The 23,128-nt window shown below is 38.0% G+C and overlaps 1 protein-coding gene across 1 annotated transcript; it reads right to left on the bottom strand.

Moving 5' to 3' along the window:
- Nucleotides 1-2,231: 2,231 nt before the first annotated feature.
- On the bottom strand, nucleotides 2,232-22,949 carry LOC106876497 (tubulin beta-4B chain). Its single transcript, XM_014925060.3, has 4 exons — nucleotides 22,786-22,949; nucleotides 6,959-7,067; nucleotides 5,693-6,048; nucleotides 2,232-3,245 (listed from the first exon to the last, which is right to left on the bottom strand). Exons 1-4 carry the CDS (start codon nucleotides 22,840-22,842, stop codon nucleotides 2,433-2,435), a joined length of 1,335 nt encoding a protein of 444 aa, XP_014780546.1. The 5' UTR covers nucleotides 22,843-22,949; the 3' UTR covers nucleotides 2,232-2,432.
- Nucleotides 22,950-23,128: the final 179 nt, after the last annotated feature.

Here is a 23,128-nt window from a genome sequence, read left to right as displayed (position 1 = left end):
GTTGTAGAAACTTTGTTGCAGGTATCCAGGAGGAAAAAAGTGGCATCTACAGATGTACAAACATCACCTTTAAGAATGAAGTTTGAGTACAGTCTGGACAGATGGACTACAGATTAAGGAAGAAAGAATGTATGCTTTAATTTTTTTGTTTGGTGTCTATATTGGAATGGATTTCATGAATATTAGAGAATTGTCCAGATTAAGTTAACTGTATGAGGATAATTCAACTGGAAAAGTAGTCAAAAATGTCCAACCTGAAAAAGTAATCTTTTTGTTAATGGAAGCAAAGGCTCATCAACATTTCAACGTGTGTCATGAACGAACTGACTTAAATTACATCTTCCATGAGACTCAGTGTGCTGATGCCTAATCTTATTGCTTTGGTTTTCATAGGTACAGTTCATTGTGAGAAAACACTTATTCAATCATATCGATTTCAAATTTTGGCACAAAGTCAATTACATCAACCCCAGTGTTCAACTGGTACTTACTTTATCAAGTCTGAAAGGCAAAGTCAATCTCAATGGAATTTGAACTCAGCATGTAAAGCCAGACAAAATACCACTCAGCATTTCGTCTGGTGTGGTAATGATTCTGCTAGCTCGCCACCTTTCAATCATATTAATAAAAATTTCTTCTGACTTAATCCAATGTCACTATCTGGATGGGCTCTATACTTCACCACTCACAGATTAATACACATCCAATAGATCCACTCACTGCATATATCAATTAAATTACTTAGTTACTTAAGACACCTCCAACATCTGGCCCAAACAGATTTCTATTCTACTACAATAGCATCTGCTCTTTAAAGTTGGGCCATTTCCACTCAGACACGAATCACTTCACCCATTAGCTTACTCTCTCTATAGCCAACGGGTAACTGTTCAAGGGAAACAACCATCACCAGACCTATAAAGACTTAACAAGCCCTTCCTCCAGAGCTATAAAGTGAAAACTATTTTTACAATTTGTATTATTTTTCCATATAATTATCAACTGGAGGTTGGTAATTGACCTAAGACCACTTTTCTCATGGAGTGAAAAGAAAACTCATTAGCTTTAATGATTAATTTTGGTAAATTCTGAAACGCAAATCAAAAATTTTTATTGACAGGGGAGGGGGATTACACAAATCCTTCTGTGCCCCCCACCACCAAAGATAAAATTTATAGTAGTACAGCAATCCCTCGCCATATCGCATCTCCTCAATATATCGCAGGTTTCTGCAGCTGATAGGTATTTTTTTTAGATTTTAATTATCTCCATGGGAGGTTTTGGAACCTAATACCTACAACGGTCAAGGGATTACTGTATTTTGTATGTTAAACCTGCCAGCCACCACTTGCCAACATTATGTGCCTGGATGAAGCTGATCACTACTAGAGGATATCTTCACATATCGCCCCTACTAACAAACAGCTTTACTTGTCCACTAATATATTCAAATTACACATTCTATTAATTTTGATTATATTGAGAATTAAATACAAATAATGACTGGAGGGAATTTAAGAATGACCCGTCAGGCTTTGTCTTGTCAGGTATGCCAAAACATCTTGACCATTCTTTAAGGCAGTCACTTTAAACATCGATCAACTGTCCAAATCAATGTTAAATAGCTTTTCAAATAAATATTTGCCTAATACAGACTAAAGCAGATCGCCATTATTAATATCCCACTTTTTAGAACAGGTACACAGTAGGTCTGCACATTGTAAGAGGCAAATAAAAGGACTGGTGCCAGCAAGAGCATCCAGCTTTAAAACACTGCAGGCATGGAAAAGCAGGTGTAAAAACAATGAATCAGAGTCAGTTGACCATTTCAAATTTATGTAATAGAATTTCATAAACTGAAATGCAAACCTTTCTCTTCTCAATTATGTAAACCTATCATTTCAGGCTCAACATTTAGACAAGTCCAATGTGACTCATTGTTATATTACTTCCTTTGTCCTTCAGTCAGAGCAATCACATACGCACACATTTAGAGGATAGGTTATGTATTTCATCAGACATGTAGGAGGGTTAAGAATTATCTACAATAGCCTAGTTAACTGACACATCAGACTAATGACTGAAGAATTATCTACAATAGCCTAGTTAACTGACACATCAGACTAATGACTGAACAAGTTATTGCCAGTAACATGATTACAATATATTTATGCAAATGAAATTTAATGAAAAAAAAAAAAATGAAAAAAAAAACTATTTACAAGATAAAATATAATTTACAAGATTTTATTCAACACTTTACATTAGTCAAGGTAACCTCGAGAACACTTGAGTTTTGGCGACCAACAGTTTCTTTTTTTCTTCTTCATGAATAGAGGTGGAAAAGAAAACCAATCATGGAGATTAGGAGAGGGGGTTTCGAAATGGAATGTCAAAAAATAAAAGAAGAAATAAAAGCGAATAGATGTCATTTAAGCCTCTTCTTCACCTTCCTCTTCGAATTCGCCTTCCTCTTCAGCTGTAGCATCTTGATACTGTTGGTATTCTGAAACCAAATCATTCATGTTAGATTCAGCTTCTGTAAACTCCATTTCATCCATACCTTCACCTGTGTACCAATGGAGGAAAGCTTTCCGCCTGAACATGGCAGTGAACTGTTCTGAGATTCTCTTAAAAAGTTCTTGGATAGCTGTGCTGTTACCAATAAATGTTGCAGACATTTTCAAACCTCGTGGAGGAATATCGCAAACTGCTGTCTTCACATTGTTAGGAATCCATTCAACAAAGTAGCTGCTGTTCTTGTTCTGTACATTTAGCATCTGTTCATCAACTTCCTTCATAGACATACGACCACGGAACATGGCTGCCACAGTGAGGTAGCGACCATGACGAGGATCACAAGCAGCCATCATGTTTTTAGCATCAAACATCTGTTGAGTTAATTCAGGAACTGTCAGAGCTCTGTATTGTTGGCTACCCCGGGAGGTGAGTGGAGCAAAACCAGGCATGAAGAAATGTAACCTGGGGAATGGTACCATATTTACAGCCAATTTTCTTAAATCAGCATTTAACTGTCCAGGGAAGCGGAGACAGGTAGTTACACCTGACATGGTCGCAGACACTAAATGATTTAAGTCACCATAAGTAGGTGTAGTCAATTTCAAGGTACGGAAACAGATATCATAAAGGGCTTCATTGTCAATGCAATAGGTCTCGTCTGTATTTTCTACCAACTGATGGACAGACAATGTGGCATTGTATGGTTCAACAACTGTGTCAGACACCTGAAACAAAACAGAAAATATCACTTGTACATACTAAATACCAGAGAGAGAGAGGAGCTAGGAAGTGCGCGAAGAGAGGGGGAGAGATAGAGAGAGCGCGTGCGCGAGGGGGGAGCGTGCGCGAGAGAGAGAGAGAGAGAAAGGAGCGAGAGAGAGAAAGGAGCGAGAGAGAGAGAAAGGAGAGCGAGGGAGCGAGAGAGAGAAAGGAGCGAGAGAGAGAAAGGAGCGAGAGAGAGAAAGGAGCGAGAGAGAGAAAGGAGCGAGAGAGAGAAAGGAGCGAGAGAGAGAAAGGAGCGAGAGAGAGAAAGGAGCGAGAGAGAGAAAGGAGCGAGAGAGAGAAAGGAGCGAGAGAGAGAAAGGAGCGAGTGAGAGAAAGGAGCGAGTGAGAGAAAGGAGCGAGTGAGAGAAAGGAGCGAGTGAGAGAAAGGAGCGAGTGAAGAGAGAGAAAGGAGCGAGTGAGAGAGAGAGAAAGGAGCGAGTGAGAGAGAGAGAAAGGAGCGAGTGAGAGAGAGAGAAAGGAGCGAGTGAGAGAGAGAGAAAGGAGCGAGTGAGAGAGAGAGAAAGGAGCGAGTGAGAGAGAGAGAGAAAGGAGCGAGTGAGAGAGAGAGAGAAAGGAGCGAGTGAGAGAAAGGAGCGAGTGAAGAGAGAGAAAGGAGCGAGTGAGAGAGAGAGAAAGGAGCGAGTGAGAGAGAGAGAAAGGAGCGAGTGAGAGAGAGAGAGAAAGGAGCGAGTGAGAGAGAGAGAGAAAGGAGCGAGTGAGAGAGAGAGAGAAAGGAGCGAGTGAGAGAGAGAGAGAAAGGAGCGAGTGAGAGAGAGAGAAAGGAGCGAGTGAGAGAGAGAGAAAGGAGCGAGTGAGAGAGAGAGAAAGGAGCGAGTGAGAGAGAGAGAGAAAGGAGCGAGTGAGAGAGAGAGAAAGGAGCGAGTGAGAGAGAGAGAGCGAGAGAGAGGAGCGAGCGAGTGAGTGAGAGAGAGAGAAAGGCGAGAGAGAAAAAAAAACAGATCTCCATCTGTTTTGTGAAGTTGTTTTAACAGAAGACCAATTATTGAATTATTACAAGAACAGTGGCTGACAATGTTATATAATCTAGTCTGCTATGTGTGTGTATGTGACAATATATGTAGGTTGCGAATTAAAGTGTAAGGGGACCGTTTGCGAGCTGATCGCATTTTATTAATTTTCAACCACCAACCAATGAGCGATAGTTTTGTCTTGCTCATTTTTGCCTTCTCTTTGTTGCATCGTTTATCGATTTTATCGTACATTTTTTAATATTGCGACAGTCACACTATTTCAATTGGTTGGCGTTTGGGTGTCAAGTTTATTAGAGGCTGCCACACCATTAGGAGAAATACGGTACATATATATATAAAATAATACAAGCGTTGCTTTAAAAATGTATGAAACTAGAATTGAAAAACGCACACGCTCAAATAATAAACCTTAAAAAGTATGAGACTAGCATTGTTGCTCAAAAATATTGGAATCACCGTATGTTGTACGTTCTGTGGCATCCTTTTTATCACAAGAAATTTGTTTAGTTCATCGAAATTAAGTTATATTAAAAATTTATCAAGTTAAATTATCGTATACTCAATTTTAAAACGTGTACAGAGATACATGTCATTTACTTATTATCCATGATAATTTTTCTAAATTAACAAGTAATCACTCAAAAATAATTTAGTAATAATTTGTTTAATTAGCATAACTACTCCATTAATGTGTATCAATGTGAACTATCTTTGCTTATAATTATTTTAGTTTTGTACTTTCACTGTTATATACATTCGATTTCATAAATCCATTTTTTGTTATGATATTTTGCATGCAGTGTGAAATGTTTTTATATACTTTGGTAAGAAGAGCATTATAATGAATTTCCTTAGTCCAAGTTAATATTTTGTACATTTTCAAATTTTTATATAAATAACTTGGTTTAATAATTATGTCTTAATTCACAAGAGTCTCTTTTCGTTTTAAGATGCCACAGAATGTACAACATAGTTATTGTAATATTCAACATCTAGTTATTCTATATATAGGTATTCTAATATTCAACAATATACAGTTATTCTATATATAGGTATTCTAACATTCAACATCCTGGTGTAGTGGTTAAGAGCACAGGCTACTAAACCCAAGATTCAGAACATATAGCTATCCAAAGCTAGTCCCATACCTTTTTAAGCTTTTATTATGACATTCTGTAACCCTTTTGAGCGCGTGCATTTTTCAATTCTAGTCATATATGGGACTCTTCACAGTTTCTACGAACTCAGTTTCGATCGTATGCCTTGAATCAACCGAAAGTCTTTAGTGGAAGATACTTGCCCAAAATAATACGTGCAGTAAGATCAAACCCAGGGCACAAATTATTTCAAAACTATCACACACACGAAATCAATGCAAAGAAAATTAACCAAGCGAAAATATAATAGGAACTTACTTTTGGAGAAGGTACGACTGAGAAGGTGTTCATAATTCTGTCAGGATATTCTTCACGGATCTTGCTGATCAACAATGTTCCCATGCCAGATCCAGTGCCACCACCCAGAGAATGAGTCAACTGAAATCCTTGCAGACAATCACAGCTTTCAGCCTCTTTTCTCACAACGTCCAATACTGAATCTACCAGTTCTGCTCCTTCTGTGTAATGACCTTTTGCCCAGTTGTTGCCAGCACCACTTTGGCCAAATACAAAATTATCAGGTCTGAAGATCTGCCCAAATGGTCCAGATCGCACAGAGTCCATGGTACCAGGTTCAAGATCAACCAAAACAGCACGAGGGACATATTTACCACCTGAAAACAGACATTTTAATATTATTAGACCACCTCAGGGTGATAAAACCTTAAACATATGTACAATACTGGATTCCTGATTAAATTATTTATGTATTAAACATGTTAGAACTTCGTGCAGATGGCAGATTTGATTAATAATTGAATGTATTACATACAAGGGGGTGCTGAAAAGTTCTTGGCCTTTAAGGGTGTTGTGAAATGCCTGGTTAGAGGCCCAACCTCCCTCCAAAGTTCTTTTTCACAGTACCTAGAAAAACCGAAGAACCGTTGCAATGCGTGTGTAAATCTGAAAGGGGAATTATGTTGCATAAAATCATAACATCCCACTGTATTTTCCTTTAACCAAAGCCATGAATTTTACAGCAACTCCTCATATGTGTGTGTGATGTACTTATTCATCTCAACACCCTACTTTCTATGCTTATATGGATCAAAAGCAGATTTTGTAGTCAGATGCCCTTCCTATTTAAGGTAAAGAACACTACTTGTTTACGACCACCACAACAAAGTGGACACTCCCCCCACTATACACACATTTGTTCATATGGGTTGGGCATAATTCATTGAGGTAGATTTCTACACACAAATGCCCTTCCTGTCATCAACACCCAACCGTTTTCGAAAAAGGCAATATTTCCCCGTGGCACCACTAGTATCTAGTAGGATAGTGACGCTCATTTACAAATGTCATGTAATATCAAGACAAGGTTTCTTTCAGTTTCTATCTAACAAATTAACTCAAAGCCAGGGTTGTACAGCATAACACAATCTGTTATGCTGTAGGACTGAAACAAAAACCACATGGTTGAAAAACAAGCAACTTAACCACAAATCTATGCCTGCGTTTTGTATACATACATTATTTAACATAATATTTATGTAATCAGTAATATTGACAATTACTTACCTGTGGCTTCATTAAAGTAAACATTGATTCTTTCCAACTGAAGATCAGAATCTCCATGATAGGTGCCAGTTGGGTCAATACCATGTTCATCTGATATTACTTCCCAAAACTAGACAAATTAAAAATAAAATAAATTTACATTGCGTATAGTTAAAAATGAAAGGTCTTCACAAAACTCAAGAATAAAATGAAAACAGTTTTATACACACACATGCCCTCCACCCACCTGTCTATGATGTTTCTTCTATTGTCCTTGCCTTTATCACTTATCCCAGGTGTTCATCTCAATCACGGTCCATCCTTCTCGTTCTCACTGTACAATGCTGTCAGACAAACCCAAGGACGTGTTTGACATACTGCACAGAGATTTTAATATCTGTATGTATCTCATACTCCTACCATTGGGTATTTGGTATCGACATTATTCACTTTTACTCTTATGCCCTCATGGCAATGCCACAAAATGCACCCAATTCACTCAGCTAAATGTAATCTTTTAGTCTTGACTTCCTGTAGCATTAGTGAAGAGGGAACAAAATACTTTCTTGCTTAGGACATCTAGCAATAGAAATCTAGCCAAAAATGAAACCAAGCAAAATGTCGTCCTCCAACCCATACCAGCATGGAAAACTGAAGTGATGTCACTGATACTCATGTAGATACTATCAAACTGCTATTGAAAAATTTGCAATGGAAATTATCTTCGCAATTAAAAGACTAAAATCTCCTATGTGAACTTGCTATACACACAAGTATACTAAATATACATGTATGGCACCACATAAAAAGCACCCAGTACATTTTGTAAAGCGGTTGGTATTACGAAGGCCATTCAGCCATAAAAACCATACCTAAACAGACAAATGGAGCCTGGTGGAGCTCACCAGTTCCTGTCAAACTGTCCAATTCATGCCAGCATGGAAAATAGACGTTAAATGATGCCAAACACTAGTGTAAGTATTTAGTATACAGAACACTCCTAAGCTATCGTCTTTCAGCTTTGTAACCAATATTCATAACCAGTACTGCTTTATTCTGTCTACTTCTGTATACATTCTAATCACACTAATATCAAGCTGTATCCCTTCAAAACCAGTTGAGGAGGGTAAACTTGCATACATGAACTGCTGGTCTTCACTTAAAATTTACTTTCCCAACAAAGCATTCAAGTGTAGATTCAGTCTTGTAAAACAGGGATCCCAGATCTATATATTCTAACAAAGGCATCTGGCCATATACAAGCATTTTATCAAAAGTAACAAAAAAATCTGAGAGAAAATTGGTTGGTATATAATGTCTATATAACATGTACAGTTCATGCTAGTTGGTTCATACCTGCATATAAAACCCTACATAATGCAGTAAGGTATTTAACCAGGAGTGGTGGTGTTGTCAGGCAATTCTCTTTATTTTGAGATTCCATGTCCACGTTGACCAAGCAGGGAGTCATTTGAGGAAGACCTTTCAGCCAATAACCACTCCAATTTTCTTACCTCAAAAACTATGTTGCATTGGCTCATAACACAAGTAAATTAAAAGTCGTAATTTGAGACTAAGCTGCTATGTACCATTGGGTCAATACATGGTGGCTCCATCACTGATTTATTCATAGTTTTTATGTATTATGCAATAATTAAAAACTTTGTCAACATAGAAGCACGTTCGTTTCCAGTCAAAACCAGTGAAAGTGAACTGCTTCTAGGTCCTTTCACACAGATCTCTCTAGTTCATGCATGACAGAGGGGGTTTTTTTAAACGGTAATTTTGTTTCAGTTTTCAAACTGCAGTTGTCATCCTCCTCCTTCCCAATCTCCCCCTGCTATATTTTTTTTCACGTCTCGTTTTCACTGTGTAACACTGTTCCAAAGACAAGAGAGATTGACTCCTGCAAGTAACTTTAGTTGTCACTAGGTTCTTAACAGTATGTAACTGCAATTCAAAAAATTTTCTGCAAAAAAAAAGAAAAAAAGAGCTAGGCAATCTTCTCGTGAGAAAAAGTTTAGCCTAATTCTAAAAAGAATTTGCAGAGGATGAAGAGAATTGAGTTTAATGCTCTAACAATTCTGCCAATCCACTATTCTAGACTGACACTTTATTTTATTGTCCAAGGTAACTTTGACAGGACTTGAACTCAAGAATGCAACTAGATCAAATACAAATATTTTGTTCTATACGAACAACTTAACCAAAGCAAGTGACCGTATAGACGTACCCTTGTTGGCTAATGTTTTGCTTTTTACACTTTCATGTTAAGCCCTTTAGCTCAGGAGTTTTTTTTTTAATGTTTAAACGAGCAGCTCTTCTCTCAAATGTTTAGGATACTGGAGGTCTTCAGAATGAGGATTAGCAAGCACATCTTCCACTGATGTATTGAGCCTGTACACACACCCTTTTGACTTCTTCCAAAATGTCAAAATGTGGTAGCTGGAGGGAGAATACTGATCAAAAGGATAATCCAAAACTGATCAAAAGGATAATCCAAAACTGATCAAAAGTATAATCCAAATTAATTTTGAACTAAGAACAATAAGACTAGAATATGATGCATTTTGCCTAGCATAAGCAATTCTGACAATTTCCTGCCATACTACACACGAGGCTTTCAAATTTTTGGCACAAGACCAACTAATTCAGGGGAGGAGGTTCTATTACATTAACCTCTGTACTTGGCTGGAACTTATTTCATCAATCCTGAAAGGATGATCTCGGCAGGATTTCAACTGAATGTAAAGCCAGAAGAAATGGTAAACATTTTGTTCGGTGTGCAAACAATTCTGCTAGCTTGCCACCTTCATTATAAGAATAGTTTCTAATTTAGGCATAAGGCCAGCAGTTGAAATCGTTGTGGCAGATGCCAGTTGCTGCCTGACTGGCACGTAAAAAGCACCATTCGATCGTGGTCGTTGCCAGTGCCACTTGACTAGCTCCCGTGCCGGTGGCACGTAAAAAGCACCATTCAAGCGTGGTCGATACCAGTACCGCTTGACGCCCTCGTGCCGATGGCACGTAAAAAGCACCATTCAAGCGTGGTCGATACCAGTACCGCTTGACGCCCTCGTGCCGATGGCACGTAAAAAGTATCCGCTACACTCTTGGAGTGGTTGGCGTTAGGAAGGAACCTTGCCAGATCAGATTTGAACCTGGTACAGCCTTCTGGCTTGTCAGTCCTGTCAAACCGTCCAACCGATGCCAACATGGAAAGCGGACATTAAACGATGATTATATATATCATATATATATATATCAACCCTAGTAGGATGAAAGATGGAACAGGAACAACTACCGCAAGGCAATTTTCCCCTATTGAGAGGCCCTTTGTTACTTCCGCTGGCAAGAAAGGGTATCTCTCTGAGTGAAAGGCAGATTGTATGATGCCAGTGTGGGAACAGCTATGCTACATGGTAGTGGAACATGGGCTGTGACAGCCGAGGACGTCCATAGGCTTGAAAGAAATGAAGCCAGTATGCTTCACTGGATGTGCAATGTTAGACATCAGATGTGGTGTGCAAGAGAGAGAACTGCGCTGGTATGGTCATGTGATGTGTATGAACGAGGATAACTGTGTAAAGTGCCAATCTCTAACCGTGAAAGAAACCTGTGGTAGAGGTAGACCCAGGAAGACAAAGAACAAAATAGTGAAATATGTTCTTCGAACTTTGAGTTACAGAGGCAATGGCTAGTGACCGAGAGACCTTTGGCGATATGCCGTGCTTGAGAAAATCCGTCAAGTGAAATCGTAATCATGGCTGATGCCGGTGTCACGTAACTGGAACTCGTGCCGGTGGTACGTAAAGTGCACCTTCCGAGCATTGGGCCCCATGGGAGGCAAAGTGGCCGAGTTCCTTTCGAGCGTTGGGCCTCAGGGAGGCAACGACCGAAACCTTTGGCATTATGTCGTGCTTATGAAGACCCGTCAAGGCGAGCAAAATTGCCGTTGTGATAGATACTGGTATCATGGAAATGGTACTCGTGCCGGTGGCACCGGCAAAGCACCCATTACACTCTCAGAGTGGTTGGCGTTAGGAAGGACATCCAAACATAGAAAACCATGCCAAATCAGACTGGAGTCTGGTGCAGCCTTCCAGCTTACCAGCTCTGGTCAAACCGTCCAACCCATGCCATCATAGACAACGTACGTTAAATGATGACGACTACTAACGATTCTGACAGTTTACCTGTATTGTAACAATATACAGAAAACACTACCAGACAAACGTTATTCAAAATATTTACGAAATATCTTTAAAAAATCCCTGAAATATTAATTTCTAACAGATAGAAAGACCTCAAACTCAGTGTTTTTTTTTACATATGACAGTGCATGATTGGTAAAGGTTAAGTTTTTCCGTTGAGAGTTTAACAATTCCCACCAGGTTTTCGTTCACCGAGAAGAAAGTTTCTATAATTTCACACCTTCACAATCAGTTAGCCCACTTTGCCTACAACTCTTTTCATTGTTTATTTAATAAGCTAGCATTCTGTTAAGTCAACCAAGGGCAATACCCCACCAGTAATGCTTTGCGGATTGTATCATGTTAATAAATCCACCCCTACCCTGACAAAAAACTGATTTAAAATCATGATACAGATTAGATAAATCTACAGTACAACACACGGTCACTTCTGCCTCACTTGTCACTGGTACTGTCCTATTGTCAACAATCCATCCCATTATAAGGCAAACACCTCTATAAACATTGACCAATAACTTCAATACTCGGCCATAAATGAGAGCTGTGAAAGTGGCTAAGTGAGAATAGAGAGGTGGACCTAGGTAGATCCTTTTCCCAGGATCGCATGGTGAAGGTGTAACATCGAGGAAGCATAAGTAGTTTGACAGGCAAGGAGCCGGATCTGAATGGTTACAATAAACTGGACTCTCCTAAAAGCACCCAGGAATAATGAATTTCATTAAATCTACCAACCACCCAAGTTCAAGTACAGTCCATCATCTGATGAGTTTTCAGTTTTGATTGACCCAGTTGTATTACCACACTCTTGGACTAATCCAAGAATATAGTTGAAGACACTGGCTCAATGTACCACGAAATTGTATTAAACTTGGAAGTACTGAATTGCAAGGCAAACTTCTTAACCATACAGCGATGATTGTAATCACTCAGATAAAAAAAAATTGTTAATAAAACAATCGGCAGCAGCAGTCGTAGAGATGACTAGAGTGTTAATTGATCAATGCGTAGTGCGTCGGGGAGGGGGGGTATACGAGGGGGTACACAAATGTAACCGGAAACGTACGCAGTTGGATCAAACCCGTGGTGGTTCAAGATTCCGCTGCTAGAAACCACTTGGTACGACCTTCAAGCATAAATCTACAACCGGTGTCGGCAGGTGAAGTCACTGTCACGCACCGAGCTTTTGTTTTACAGTGCTTCTCCCTGTTTGTCGATTTTTGCGTTTGCTGAAACGAAGGAACAGCGTGCTTCAGTGAAATTGTTTTCTGATGGGGAAAACGGCAGCCGAAAAAAGATATGCTTCAAACAGCTTACAAAGACGTTGCCTGGTTTCCACACTTTAGAAATGATCACTTGTCACTTGAAGACGAACGTCATACAGGACGATCGTCATCTCCCGAACGAACGAAAACAAACATTCAGGAACTGATCTTGGAGGACTGTCACCGACCAATTGACAAACTTAATATGACTGGTGTGTCCTGGAGCTCCTGTCAACGAATTCTGAGCGAGGAATTGCGAATGAAAACAGTTGCTGCAAAATTCGTGCCAAGCTTGCTCAACAGTAGACAAGAAACAGTCACGACTGAATGCCTATCGTGAACTGAACTGTTAAAAGTTGATTCGGACCCCTTTTCGAAGGTCATCACTGGTGACGAAAGCTGGTGCTACGGAATTTGCAGATGTGGCAGCAGTGAACAATAAAACGATGAAGGTGTTAAAAGGCATCACTTCGCAAGAGTTCAAGCAGTGCTTCGAATAGTGGCAAACTCGTTTAGACCGATGCATTGCTTCAAACGGAGAATGCTTTGAAGGTGGGATACCCAAAAGAAACCGAATTTTGCAATATTTTATTTTGAAGGGTTTAGTTCACCGGTGATCTAAACAAATAGGTACGCTAAGTGCTATAATTGGTCATCCGTTAGGTTCCAAGTTCACGGTTGAGGCTGGAGCTAGGGATCCGTATTAGGCTTCCGAGTTAGCAGGTATATATAAGAAAAAAGGACAACAAAAACTAAGGCAGGACAGATATCTTAAGTCATAGGCTAGCATGTCCCTACAATGGGTATACCGTCAGTGGCGAAGTGAGTATGTATGAAAGTTCTAGATAGATTCACAATCTATAAAATAATAAGGTAGTAGACAGACTAAAGTTCACAGCTCATCTTCCAGAGGGTATGGAGGTTGGGCCGTACTAAGGACCTATACCTTCACGGAAGTGCGGACCAACCTCTGGAAGATGAGCTGCGAACTTGATTCTCCCGTTTGTATTCTATCTAGTGCTTTATCCTTCTATATTTTATTCCTTATACATACCTTGTCTCCGATGACGGAATACCCAGTTTAGAGACATGCTAACTTATCACTTCAAATTCACCTTACCCTAATTAAAATATATATATATATATATATATAGGCACAAGAGTGGCTGTGTGGTAAGTAGCTTGCTTACCAACCACATGGTTCCGGGTCCAATCCCACTGCGTGGCATCTTGGGCAAGTATCTTCTACTTTAGTCTTGTGAGTGGATTTGGTAGACGGAAACTGAAAGAAGCCCGTGGTATAATACATATGTGTGTGTGTGTAAGTTTGTATGTCCGTGTTTATCCCCCCAACATCGCTTGACAACCGATGCTAGTGTGTTTACGTCCCCGTAACCGTAACTTAGCGGTTCGGCAAAACAGACCGATAGAATAAGTACTAGGCTTACAAAGAATTAGTCCCGGGTCTCGATTTGCTCGACTAAAAGGCGGCGAGCCAGCATGGCCACAGCCAAATGACTGAAACAAGTAAAAGAGTAAATATGTATTAATCCCTCGTCATGTCGCGAGTCGCCTATATCGCACTCAGTACATCGAATTTTTCTGGTTAATATATGTAAATTTATATCGCGGGTTTCTGCGGCTGATAGATATTTATATTGTTTTCACTGTATAACACGAAATATATTAAAAGAAAATACGTAGTGTACCGTAGATGAGCAAACAAAGAATCGCACATACTGCACAGAAAATGAAACGCGCGAGGCGAGTGTTTTTGCATTTATTATGATATATATATATATATATATATATATATATATACATACAGTACATTACTCTTTCTACTTCGGATTTTCACTTATCGCGGAAGGTTTTGGAAAGTAACACCCGCGATAGTCGAGGGATTGCTACAGACACACACACACACACTAGATATACATACTAGGTAGCACATTTTCGAAGGGTAAAAAAGAAATGATTAAATTTTGATACTATTCAATAATGTAATCATTTTCAAAATCTGCAGTACAATGTGAAGGTATATTCTAGATATGTGGTTTTTCTCAAAAAAATAAATAAAAATAAAATTAAATTAAAATTAAAATAAACAGCATTTTCAATGTCCAGTAATAAAATATGGAACAAATTCCGGCCCGAACGATCTATTTCCCATGCCCCAATGCTGAAATTGTTAGGCAGAGTGAATCCTTGCATTATCATACTGGAGTATACTGAGCCGTTGTTTATTGAAGCTGGTCACATTCAATATAATCATTTTACTCAACCGAGTTGGGGACTAACACCATCTGCAGTAACTATCATTCGTTTCAGTACCCCATTAATAGACAGTACTTTGTATTTCAGAGATATAGCAGGGACTTCTGTGAATGAAATCCTGCAATAGGTGTGAACATCAGTTTTTCATTTATTCTTTTGTTTCAATCATTTGATTGCAGCCATCCTAGAGCCCCAGGACTTATTCTTTGTAAGCCTAGTACTTATTCTATCTCCCCTTGCCGAACCGCTAAGTTATGAGGACATAAACACACCAACACAGTTGTCAAACGATGAGGAGAGAGGGAACAAAAACATACACGACGGGCTTCTTTCATTTTCCGTCAACCAAATCCACTTACAAGGCTTTGGTCGGCTCGAGGTTATAGTAGACACTTGCCCAAGGAGCCACTAGGTGGGACTGAATCCCAAACCATATGGCTGTGAAACAAGTTTCTTACATTTTTCTTTTATTTTCTTTCTACGTGTATCTATTTTCTATTACCTAGATTCAATGTGGTTGAAAAATCAGGTTACTGTTCGTTGTCAAGAAAGTGCTACACAGTGAAACAGCAAGTTCAGTCCTTAAATGGTAACTCAAAGGAAGCCAAACCATCTCTTTGTACTACTACCCAATTTCTATATTAACTTTGTGGTGCTTAGATGAGGATCTGATTCAACTGTTCTAGAGACATATTGGAAAAGATAAAAAAACATTTTTAACCTTCTGAAACTAAATGATGTAGAAATTACACGATCAAAAACAAGCCTCAAGTACAACTATATCAAAATAAGTATAAATATTACCACCACAATGTATTTCTGCAAACCAGTCAAACCATTAGTTAAAACTGAATAACGACTAATATACTAGCAACACATTAAGGTTACAAGACTTATTGCATGCACAATTAACAGAATTAACCTAAACGAAATACAATTTGCACTAGGAAGGGTAACTTACTGATGTTATGTTTTTAATGCGGCTAAGCTACGAATAAGCTCCTATACTAAGCAAGGATTTCTGTGAATGGAATCCTGCAATAGGTGTGAACATCAGTTTTTCATTTATTCTTTTACTTGTTTCGATCATTTGATTGTGGCCATCATGGAGCACCACCTTAAAAGTACTTTGATAGAGACACATATAAACTGAGAACCATGCGTGCAAGAGTTTAAAAGGTCAATTGAATGGAAGAACTTTCTGCACCATCTTATCTGAGTTTTCAAAAGCAAACTTAGTAAAGTTGTAAGTAGGAAAGACAAAGATCTACAATTGGTGGTTTCAGTTTTTCTCCCTAGAGTTAATGGCAAATTCTATGGCTTTTTTTTTTTTGTTAGAACTATGATGCTATATGGTAGTGAAGTATGTGCCTCAAATACAGAGGACTTAAAAGCGCTGATCACAATGTGAAGGAAAGCTTGCAGAAGAGGGATACCTTTCAAGACAATGGGACAAAGTAGTGAAGGCTGATTACAAGACCTTAACCTTACAGAAGTGACAAAACACCAGTAAGGGCTGGTGATATAATTGTCAAAATCTTCCACATTAATGAAACATTCTGAAAGAACAATATGCATAACACCCCTCCCCCTTCAAGACATCACCTCTAACTGCATATTTCAACAATTTATCCCTGCTTACTACCTGGGATGAGAGAGGAGAGTACTTGTTATCTATCATTCATTCTATACTTTTTTTTTTACATGAATTACCCAACTGTATCATCTAACCCCACACTTTTACAACCCATTCGTGTCTTTTCTCACTCACCCATCCTAGGCTCCACTTTTTTTTTTTTACTATTTTGCTTCTCTTCAACCACCCTACCCCATCTTACTGCCAGTCATCTTGTCTCTTCTATCACCAAACTCTAGCATCATTTACTACCCACAACCTTACCCAATTTCTAGTCATCACCTACTCTTCCCTACTTATCCAACAAGTGCTCTTTATATTCACCCACCCATTCCCTATCTCTAATCACTCTCCACACTTCCTGTTATTCTCAAACTAATCCTTATGGGATCTACCTGATACCTCATCACCACATTTTTTCAACCATAACTTGGTCATCCTCTATTCTGAGTAGCTACGTAGCTTGTAGAAAATCCCATAGAAGCCAATGACCTCTCTAATCTGGCCCCTCAACAAAAGGGATTTTAGTCTTGCTGGTTGCATACTGACCTCACTAAAGCTGGTACCACGACGAGGAAGAGAACTCAGTACACGCTGTAAAGTGACTAGTATTAGGAAAGTTATCTAACTGTAGAAATCATGTCAAAGAAAACACTGAAGCACAACGCAGTTTTTGGAACCACTGAATCCTGTTAAACCAAGCATAGAAATTCCATATAGTGTACTCAGTATAAACTATGGACACAAGAAAGACAGCTCGAGCAAGTGTCTTCTACTATAGCCTCGAGCCGACCAAAGCCTTGCGAGTGGATTTGGTAGACAGAAACTGAAAGAAGCCTGTCGTGTGTGTATATATATATATGTGTGTGTGTGTCCCAACATCGCTTGACAACCGATGGGGTGTGTTTACGTCCCCGTAACTTAGCGGTTCGGCAAGAGACCGATAGAATAAGTACTAGGCATCCAAAGAATAAGTCCTGGGGTCGATTTACTCGACTAAAGGCGGTGCTCCAGCGTGGCCAGTCAAATGACTGAAACAAGTAAGAGTAAGGGATTGAAAGAGAGGCGTTAGCAACTACATGGGTAAATGAGCGGGTGTCTATTGCATCAAGAAAGAAAGATGAAAATGAAAAGGAGGAGGGAACGCAGCTGTTGAAAATGGTTTAATAATAATTTATCCCACGATGGAGCCTTTATGCGATTGCTTGGTCTGCAACAAATTACACACGAAATCCTCCGTAATCACACCCTTATTTATCTAAGTACAAAAAAAAAATTCTGAACGGCATCAAAAAACATTTTATGACGGGCTGACCAAATCCTCTTCGGACAAAATATCCAAGATAATTTTAAAAAGAAAAATGAACATCTTAAAAACTAGCAAATAAGAAAGCACCCACAAAAAGTCGGTAAATTTTCACTTGGGTGTTAGGGTTACGGTTTTAGAGAATTCCGTCCCTAACCCTAACACCCTAGTGAGGCGGTCAACTATCCAGAATGTTCGGAAGAAGTTTTATCACCTAAGCGACGTATTCAACATTGGTGGAGGTGGTTATTAGACTGCAGTAGAAAGACGCCGACTACTTTACAGAAATACATCTATATAAATGGTCTGAGCCCATTCGTAAGGGAATCCTGTCTGACCGAAGTATGTACGCAGTTGTATTCTAAAAAAATTAGCCTTGACAAAATTTGTTTTAATAGCGATACTACTGTACGGGTTTCATCGATCAATATTTTCTTACAATGCACTATGTTGAAATAACGCAACACGTCGGCAATGCACATTTTCTCAAAAGATGGGAACCTCGAAGTAAATCGCATAGCAGTTAATAAGGACCTACCGGCTTCTAAATATAACTGATATAATAATCGATATATTTAAATGGAAACAAATTTTCCATATTTAAAGACGTGCATGCGTTATTGATAAGCGCGCTTCCCGATCATGTGACATTGGGTTCAGTCTCAGCACAGAGCAATTTGGGTCAAGTGTCTTTTACCGCTTCGGATGGACCAAGTCTTGCTAGTGGTTTTGGTAGACGAAAATTAAATAGACACACACACACCAATCGCGCGACTTTTGTCTTGACATCACGATGGTAATGAGAATCACCGTTATACAAGCGATGTTAGTTTCCAGTCTTCCGTGAAAAACACGCCTGACCATGGGGAAATATTACTTTGCTTAGAAACAGACAGGAGATGGCGACAAGAAAAGCATCAACGATAATGAAAAAATAATAATAAATTGCTGCAATAAATTCCGTCTGACCCAAGCAGGCATTAAAAAGTGGTCGTTAAATCGATGCTGAAACAAGACACCTGCAAGAATGCAATTGTTTCTAGCACAGACCCAGGGTTTGCAATTTGAGGAAAAGAACCTGACATTACCTCAGTAGTTGACTATCAATACCGAAGGGACTTAAAAGTTAAGATGACCTCAACAGGATTTGAACTCAGAATGTAATGAACCGAAAGTAATAAACTGAGTAACAAAAACAGGATATGAAATATATTTTTCGGCAAATAAATTTAATTATTATAATTAGGAATAAAAAATACATTAAGTAGAAATACTGCAATTAAAACAAAAATTATTTAATGAGCTGCAGTCTACAATCCGGATTCAGCTTCCCGATTACAACCATCGTTATTTACGTCACAAACGACATTGAGAAAGACGTGACAACCTATCCCTGCTACATAACACAAACGTGTGTGCGCGCGTGCGTATATTCACACAGCGACAAGAAACGCAGACAACAATTGCTCATTTTAAGCTTTTTACGCGCGTGCAGAGGAAAGGGAAGAGAAACGAGGCCGCCAGTTGGCAGAGTCGTAAGAGCGAAAGACAAATTGCGTTGAGGTAAACAGTTCCGGCCCAACGCTCCGAGGTCAACTTTTCCGTTCATCCTTTCGGGATGGACAAATAAAGTACAATTCCTGAAATAATTATTCTCTAATCCCTTTTTTGTTTTTAACCAACATACACACTCTCTCCTTAGAAACGAACTGATGTTAGACTGGGGGAGAAATAGGCTTCACCAGATCTAAGAAGAATGGGCGGAGGTAAACTACATGGACGGCACCCACTATCGTTATTGTTTTTTGTTTTTTTTTCTACAGAAACCCACTTTTTCGACTGCGCAGATTCCGAATTTGCAAAAAAAAAAAAAAAAAAAAAAAAAAAAAATCGCCATTCAAAATTTTGGGTTTGGCTTTCCGGTTGAAGCGTACTTAAAAAAATTGAAGATTTTGAAAACTTGTTTTCAAAATGTCCCTATGATGACACCGGCCCCTTCGTAATAGTATAACATTATTGGAAAAGCCTAAATGAATTAGTGAGAAATATATTTTGTTCCTTAAAAAGGTGCGAGTCATGTACAAATGGTCAGTTACGTCAGACAAATAATGTCCATCAGAACTCTATATTTGAATTCCGACAGACGTGTCGAATGCAGAAATATTTGAATCTTCCAAATAACGATAATTATCATAAATTTTATAGGGGATTTTAAATTGGAGAATTATTGTAAAATATTCCTGTAAGAAGTTTTAAATAAGACTGGTTTTATTTGAAAATAATGTTGAAACAGAGAATGACATATACGAAATGTCTATTTCTGAAGATAAAATATTAATTTATTTTCTACAACCAACAGTTCCCATAGATTTCTTTTTAAAGTACCTTCAAACTGGGAGACTGGTAGTGTTAAGCTGGATAGAAGACTAAGTTTACCCACTAAGTAAACCACAGTGGGATTTAAACTCAGAAATCAGGTCCGACGTTCTAACCGACCTTCACCAATCCACTGCCCTGGATTGTACTATTTTACCGACCTCCGAAAGGGCGATAGGCAATGCTGACCTCGGTAGGGTTTGAACTTAGTGCACCACCTAATCAAATATATTAGCATATTTTAATATATGTAAGGGTTATTTTCCAGTGTCCATTCGTTTTAGTTAAAAATACATATCGATATATGAATCATTTTCATGTTTACTGAGCACTCTGCTAAAATGTTTTGCACGAAAGACAAAGCTAACATTAGCGAGATTTAATATCATTTTTGTCGACGCTCCAACGATTGTCATCTCAAAGCCTTTACTCCGACTGGTACTTTATTTCATCGACCCCGAAAGGAAGGGAAGTTTTTTTTCCTCGACGGAGTTTAAGCTCAGAACATGAAGAGCAGGAAGCTGCCATTAAAATTATATCCGATGTGCTGACGATTTAACTCGCCTCCAGGACGATGGATGAGGGGGACAATTGCAGATATGTTGGGGCGTTTACATAAATCGGCTAATTAGATAGAGATGAAATAAGTGATAATGAATCATGATGCAAGATCGTAATATCACCCTGAAGACCAAGGACAAATGAATGCCCTCTCCAACTGTCGTTCTTAGTCTTACAGGCAGGTGCATTATACTCAAGACTCTCGCCCACCCTTTAATATAATTACCTACGGATAGCACCTCCTCCTAAGGTGAACAAAGGAAAAAGTGCCTGCCCTCAATTTTTGCAACACCTACCACAACCTTTTTTGCTTACAGCCAAACCGCAAAAGAAAAAAAAAATTACCCTAACCCGGGTAAAGGAAGGTGGTGAACTGTTTGTTACTTTATCGAGATTGTGAGGTGGGCAATATTTTATACAGACAACTAGAAGTAGCCCACACCTGCAAGTCTCCCTACCCTTCCCGTCAATGTTGTCCGATTGAAAGGCAAGGGTCGATATGGCCTGGCATCCACCAGTGTACAGACGTTATTGTAAAAAAATTGAAATAGGGAGAAGAAAAAAAAACCGCAGCCAATCTACCGCCCTATAACAGGTGGGATTACATGGGTAATAGATTTCCACACATTATATACATACACGTACATATATTTTTATACACACACATTATATATATATATACAGGTTTATGAAATATTCATACCGTAATAAATTACATGTATAGACATTTTATGCTAATAAAAGGAGTCATACATCTATATATAAATATGTGGAGTCATAAGCATATATTAATGTACATGTGTGTGTAAAACGGATTTTTAAGCTTCGAAATTTAGTAGTGCAGAAATATTATTAGGCATTATTTAATAAAATGCAATCATGTTGATGACATTTAATATTTCAAAATTTGATCGCTTCAAACGAAAATTTAACTGCCATTTCAGAATAGTCTAAAACGTCGAAAGATACAGCAGTTTTTTTTTAAATGCGCGTCTTTTTTTTTTTTAAATTTTAAATGCGTCGTTCCAGCCGTGACTACCTTGGCTTTCGAGAAATGTATAATTACAGTTCAGTGCTCCCTCAGTACCGGAGTTTTTACTGTATAGTTTTTTTATCTTTTTTCAGTTTTTTTTTTTTTAGAATTAGTTCTCCATTTTTAATTTTGAAAATGGTTAACGAAAGATTGTGTAAATATGCATCTGTATTACAGACGCATTTATATACTATTATGCATATAACACAGACATATAATGCTGACATACTATACGTAATACACTAAGGCAGATATGTATATATATTAAAAGCAGTCAGTATTACATACAGGCGTACATACGTCTGTGTTAACATATGCATCGACGCACATAAACATGTATTGATGGATTTTGTAATTTATAATTCAATTTTGTTATTTCTTCAATATAACAAACAGTTCAACAGAGTACAGGTTAATATATGAGAGGGACACTTGGCTACTTTGTCTATACTGTTTAATTACAAGGTGAACCCTACTAGTCACTAATTTGAATCAAAGATAAAAATATCTGAATAGTTTAGAGTAAACGATAGGAAATCTACACAAAAGATACATTAGTTACAGATTATATTTTAGTAAATTTATATATATATATATACACAGATTATATTTTAGTAAATTTATATATATACATATAAATATATATATAAACACTAAATAAAGATGGTGTTTAGATAGTATGTTGTAATCTCGCTCAACGTTCGTATTAAAAAAGATTCGACATATTTTAAATTTATTCAATAAAAATCTCAAAATATATCAGAATATAATAAATAGATAAACTATAGTCAAATTTCATATTACTCAGAATTATTTTACTTTCATTTACAATAAATATATACGAATGCATTGCGTTTAAATTTCTTTAAATTAAAATATATTCGTGAAACGCTGCACTTGGTTTTTAAATTGGGAAGTTTGGAAAAAAAAGACAGTGGAAGACAATTTAATATTTTCCTTAAAAATGTGAATTAAATATTTTTCATAAACTAGACAATATGGATATAACAATAAAATATTTTAGTAAATATGAAATTGGCATCAGTTTAAAATGTAACTCCAGTGGTTGCTGTCTTTGCCTCAGACACAACTTGTTGGATTTTTACCGTTAAATTAATGTCGAACGTGTTTTGTTCTTTTTTTTTTTTTTTCTTCAACATTCTTGAAAATTAAAAATATTTACCTTAGCACCAATTTGATTTCCACACTGTCCAGCTTGTACATGTACAATCTCCCTCATATTTCTACGATTTTAATAATTATAACGGAACAGGTTAAGTTGATTATAACAATGAAATCCCCAAACGAGACAAAGAGCTTCAAGCGTTCACTGCGCGTAGCACGACTAATAAGCGCGTTATACTGCTTCTATTATATATTTACGTATTTAGACGTATAGAGCGATGCGTATGCGTAAATTTAAATGTATGTGTGTTTATCTCTCCGCCTCGATATATACACACACTCTATTTAAATATATGTGTATGTATGTGTATGTATGTGTGTGTGTTAGCAACGCCCGCTTC

This window comes from Octopus bimaculoides, chromosome 5 (assembly GCF_046866305.1).
Source record: "Octopus bimaculoides isolate indiv1 chromosome 5, ASM4686630v1, whole genome shotgun sequence".
NCBI classification, from domain to species: Eukaryota; Metazoa; Mollusca; class Cephalopoda; order Octopoda; family Octopodidae; genus Octopus; species Octopus bimaculoides.
The sequence above is the reverse complement of the archived record's forward strand: the minus strand, read 5'-3'. Positions and strand labels throughout refer to the sequence as shown.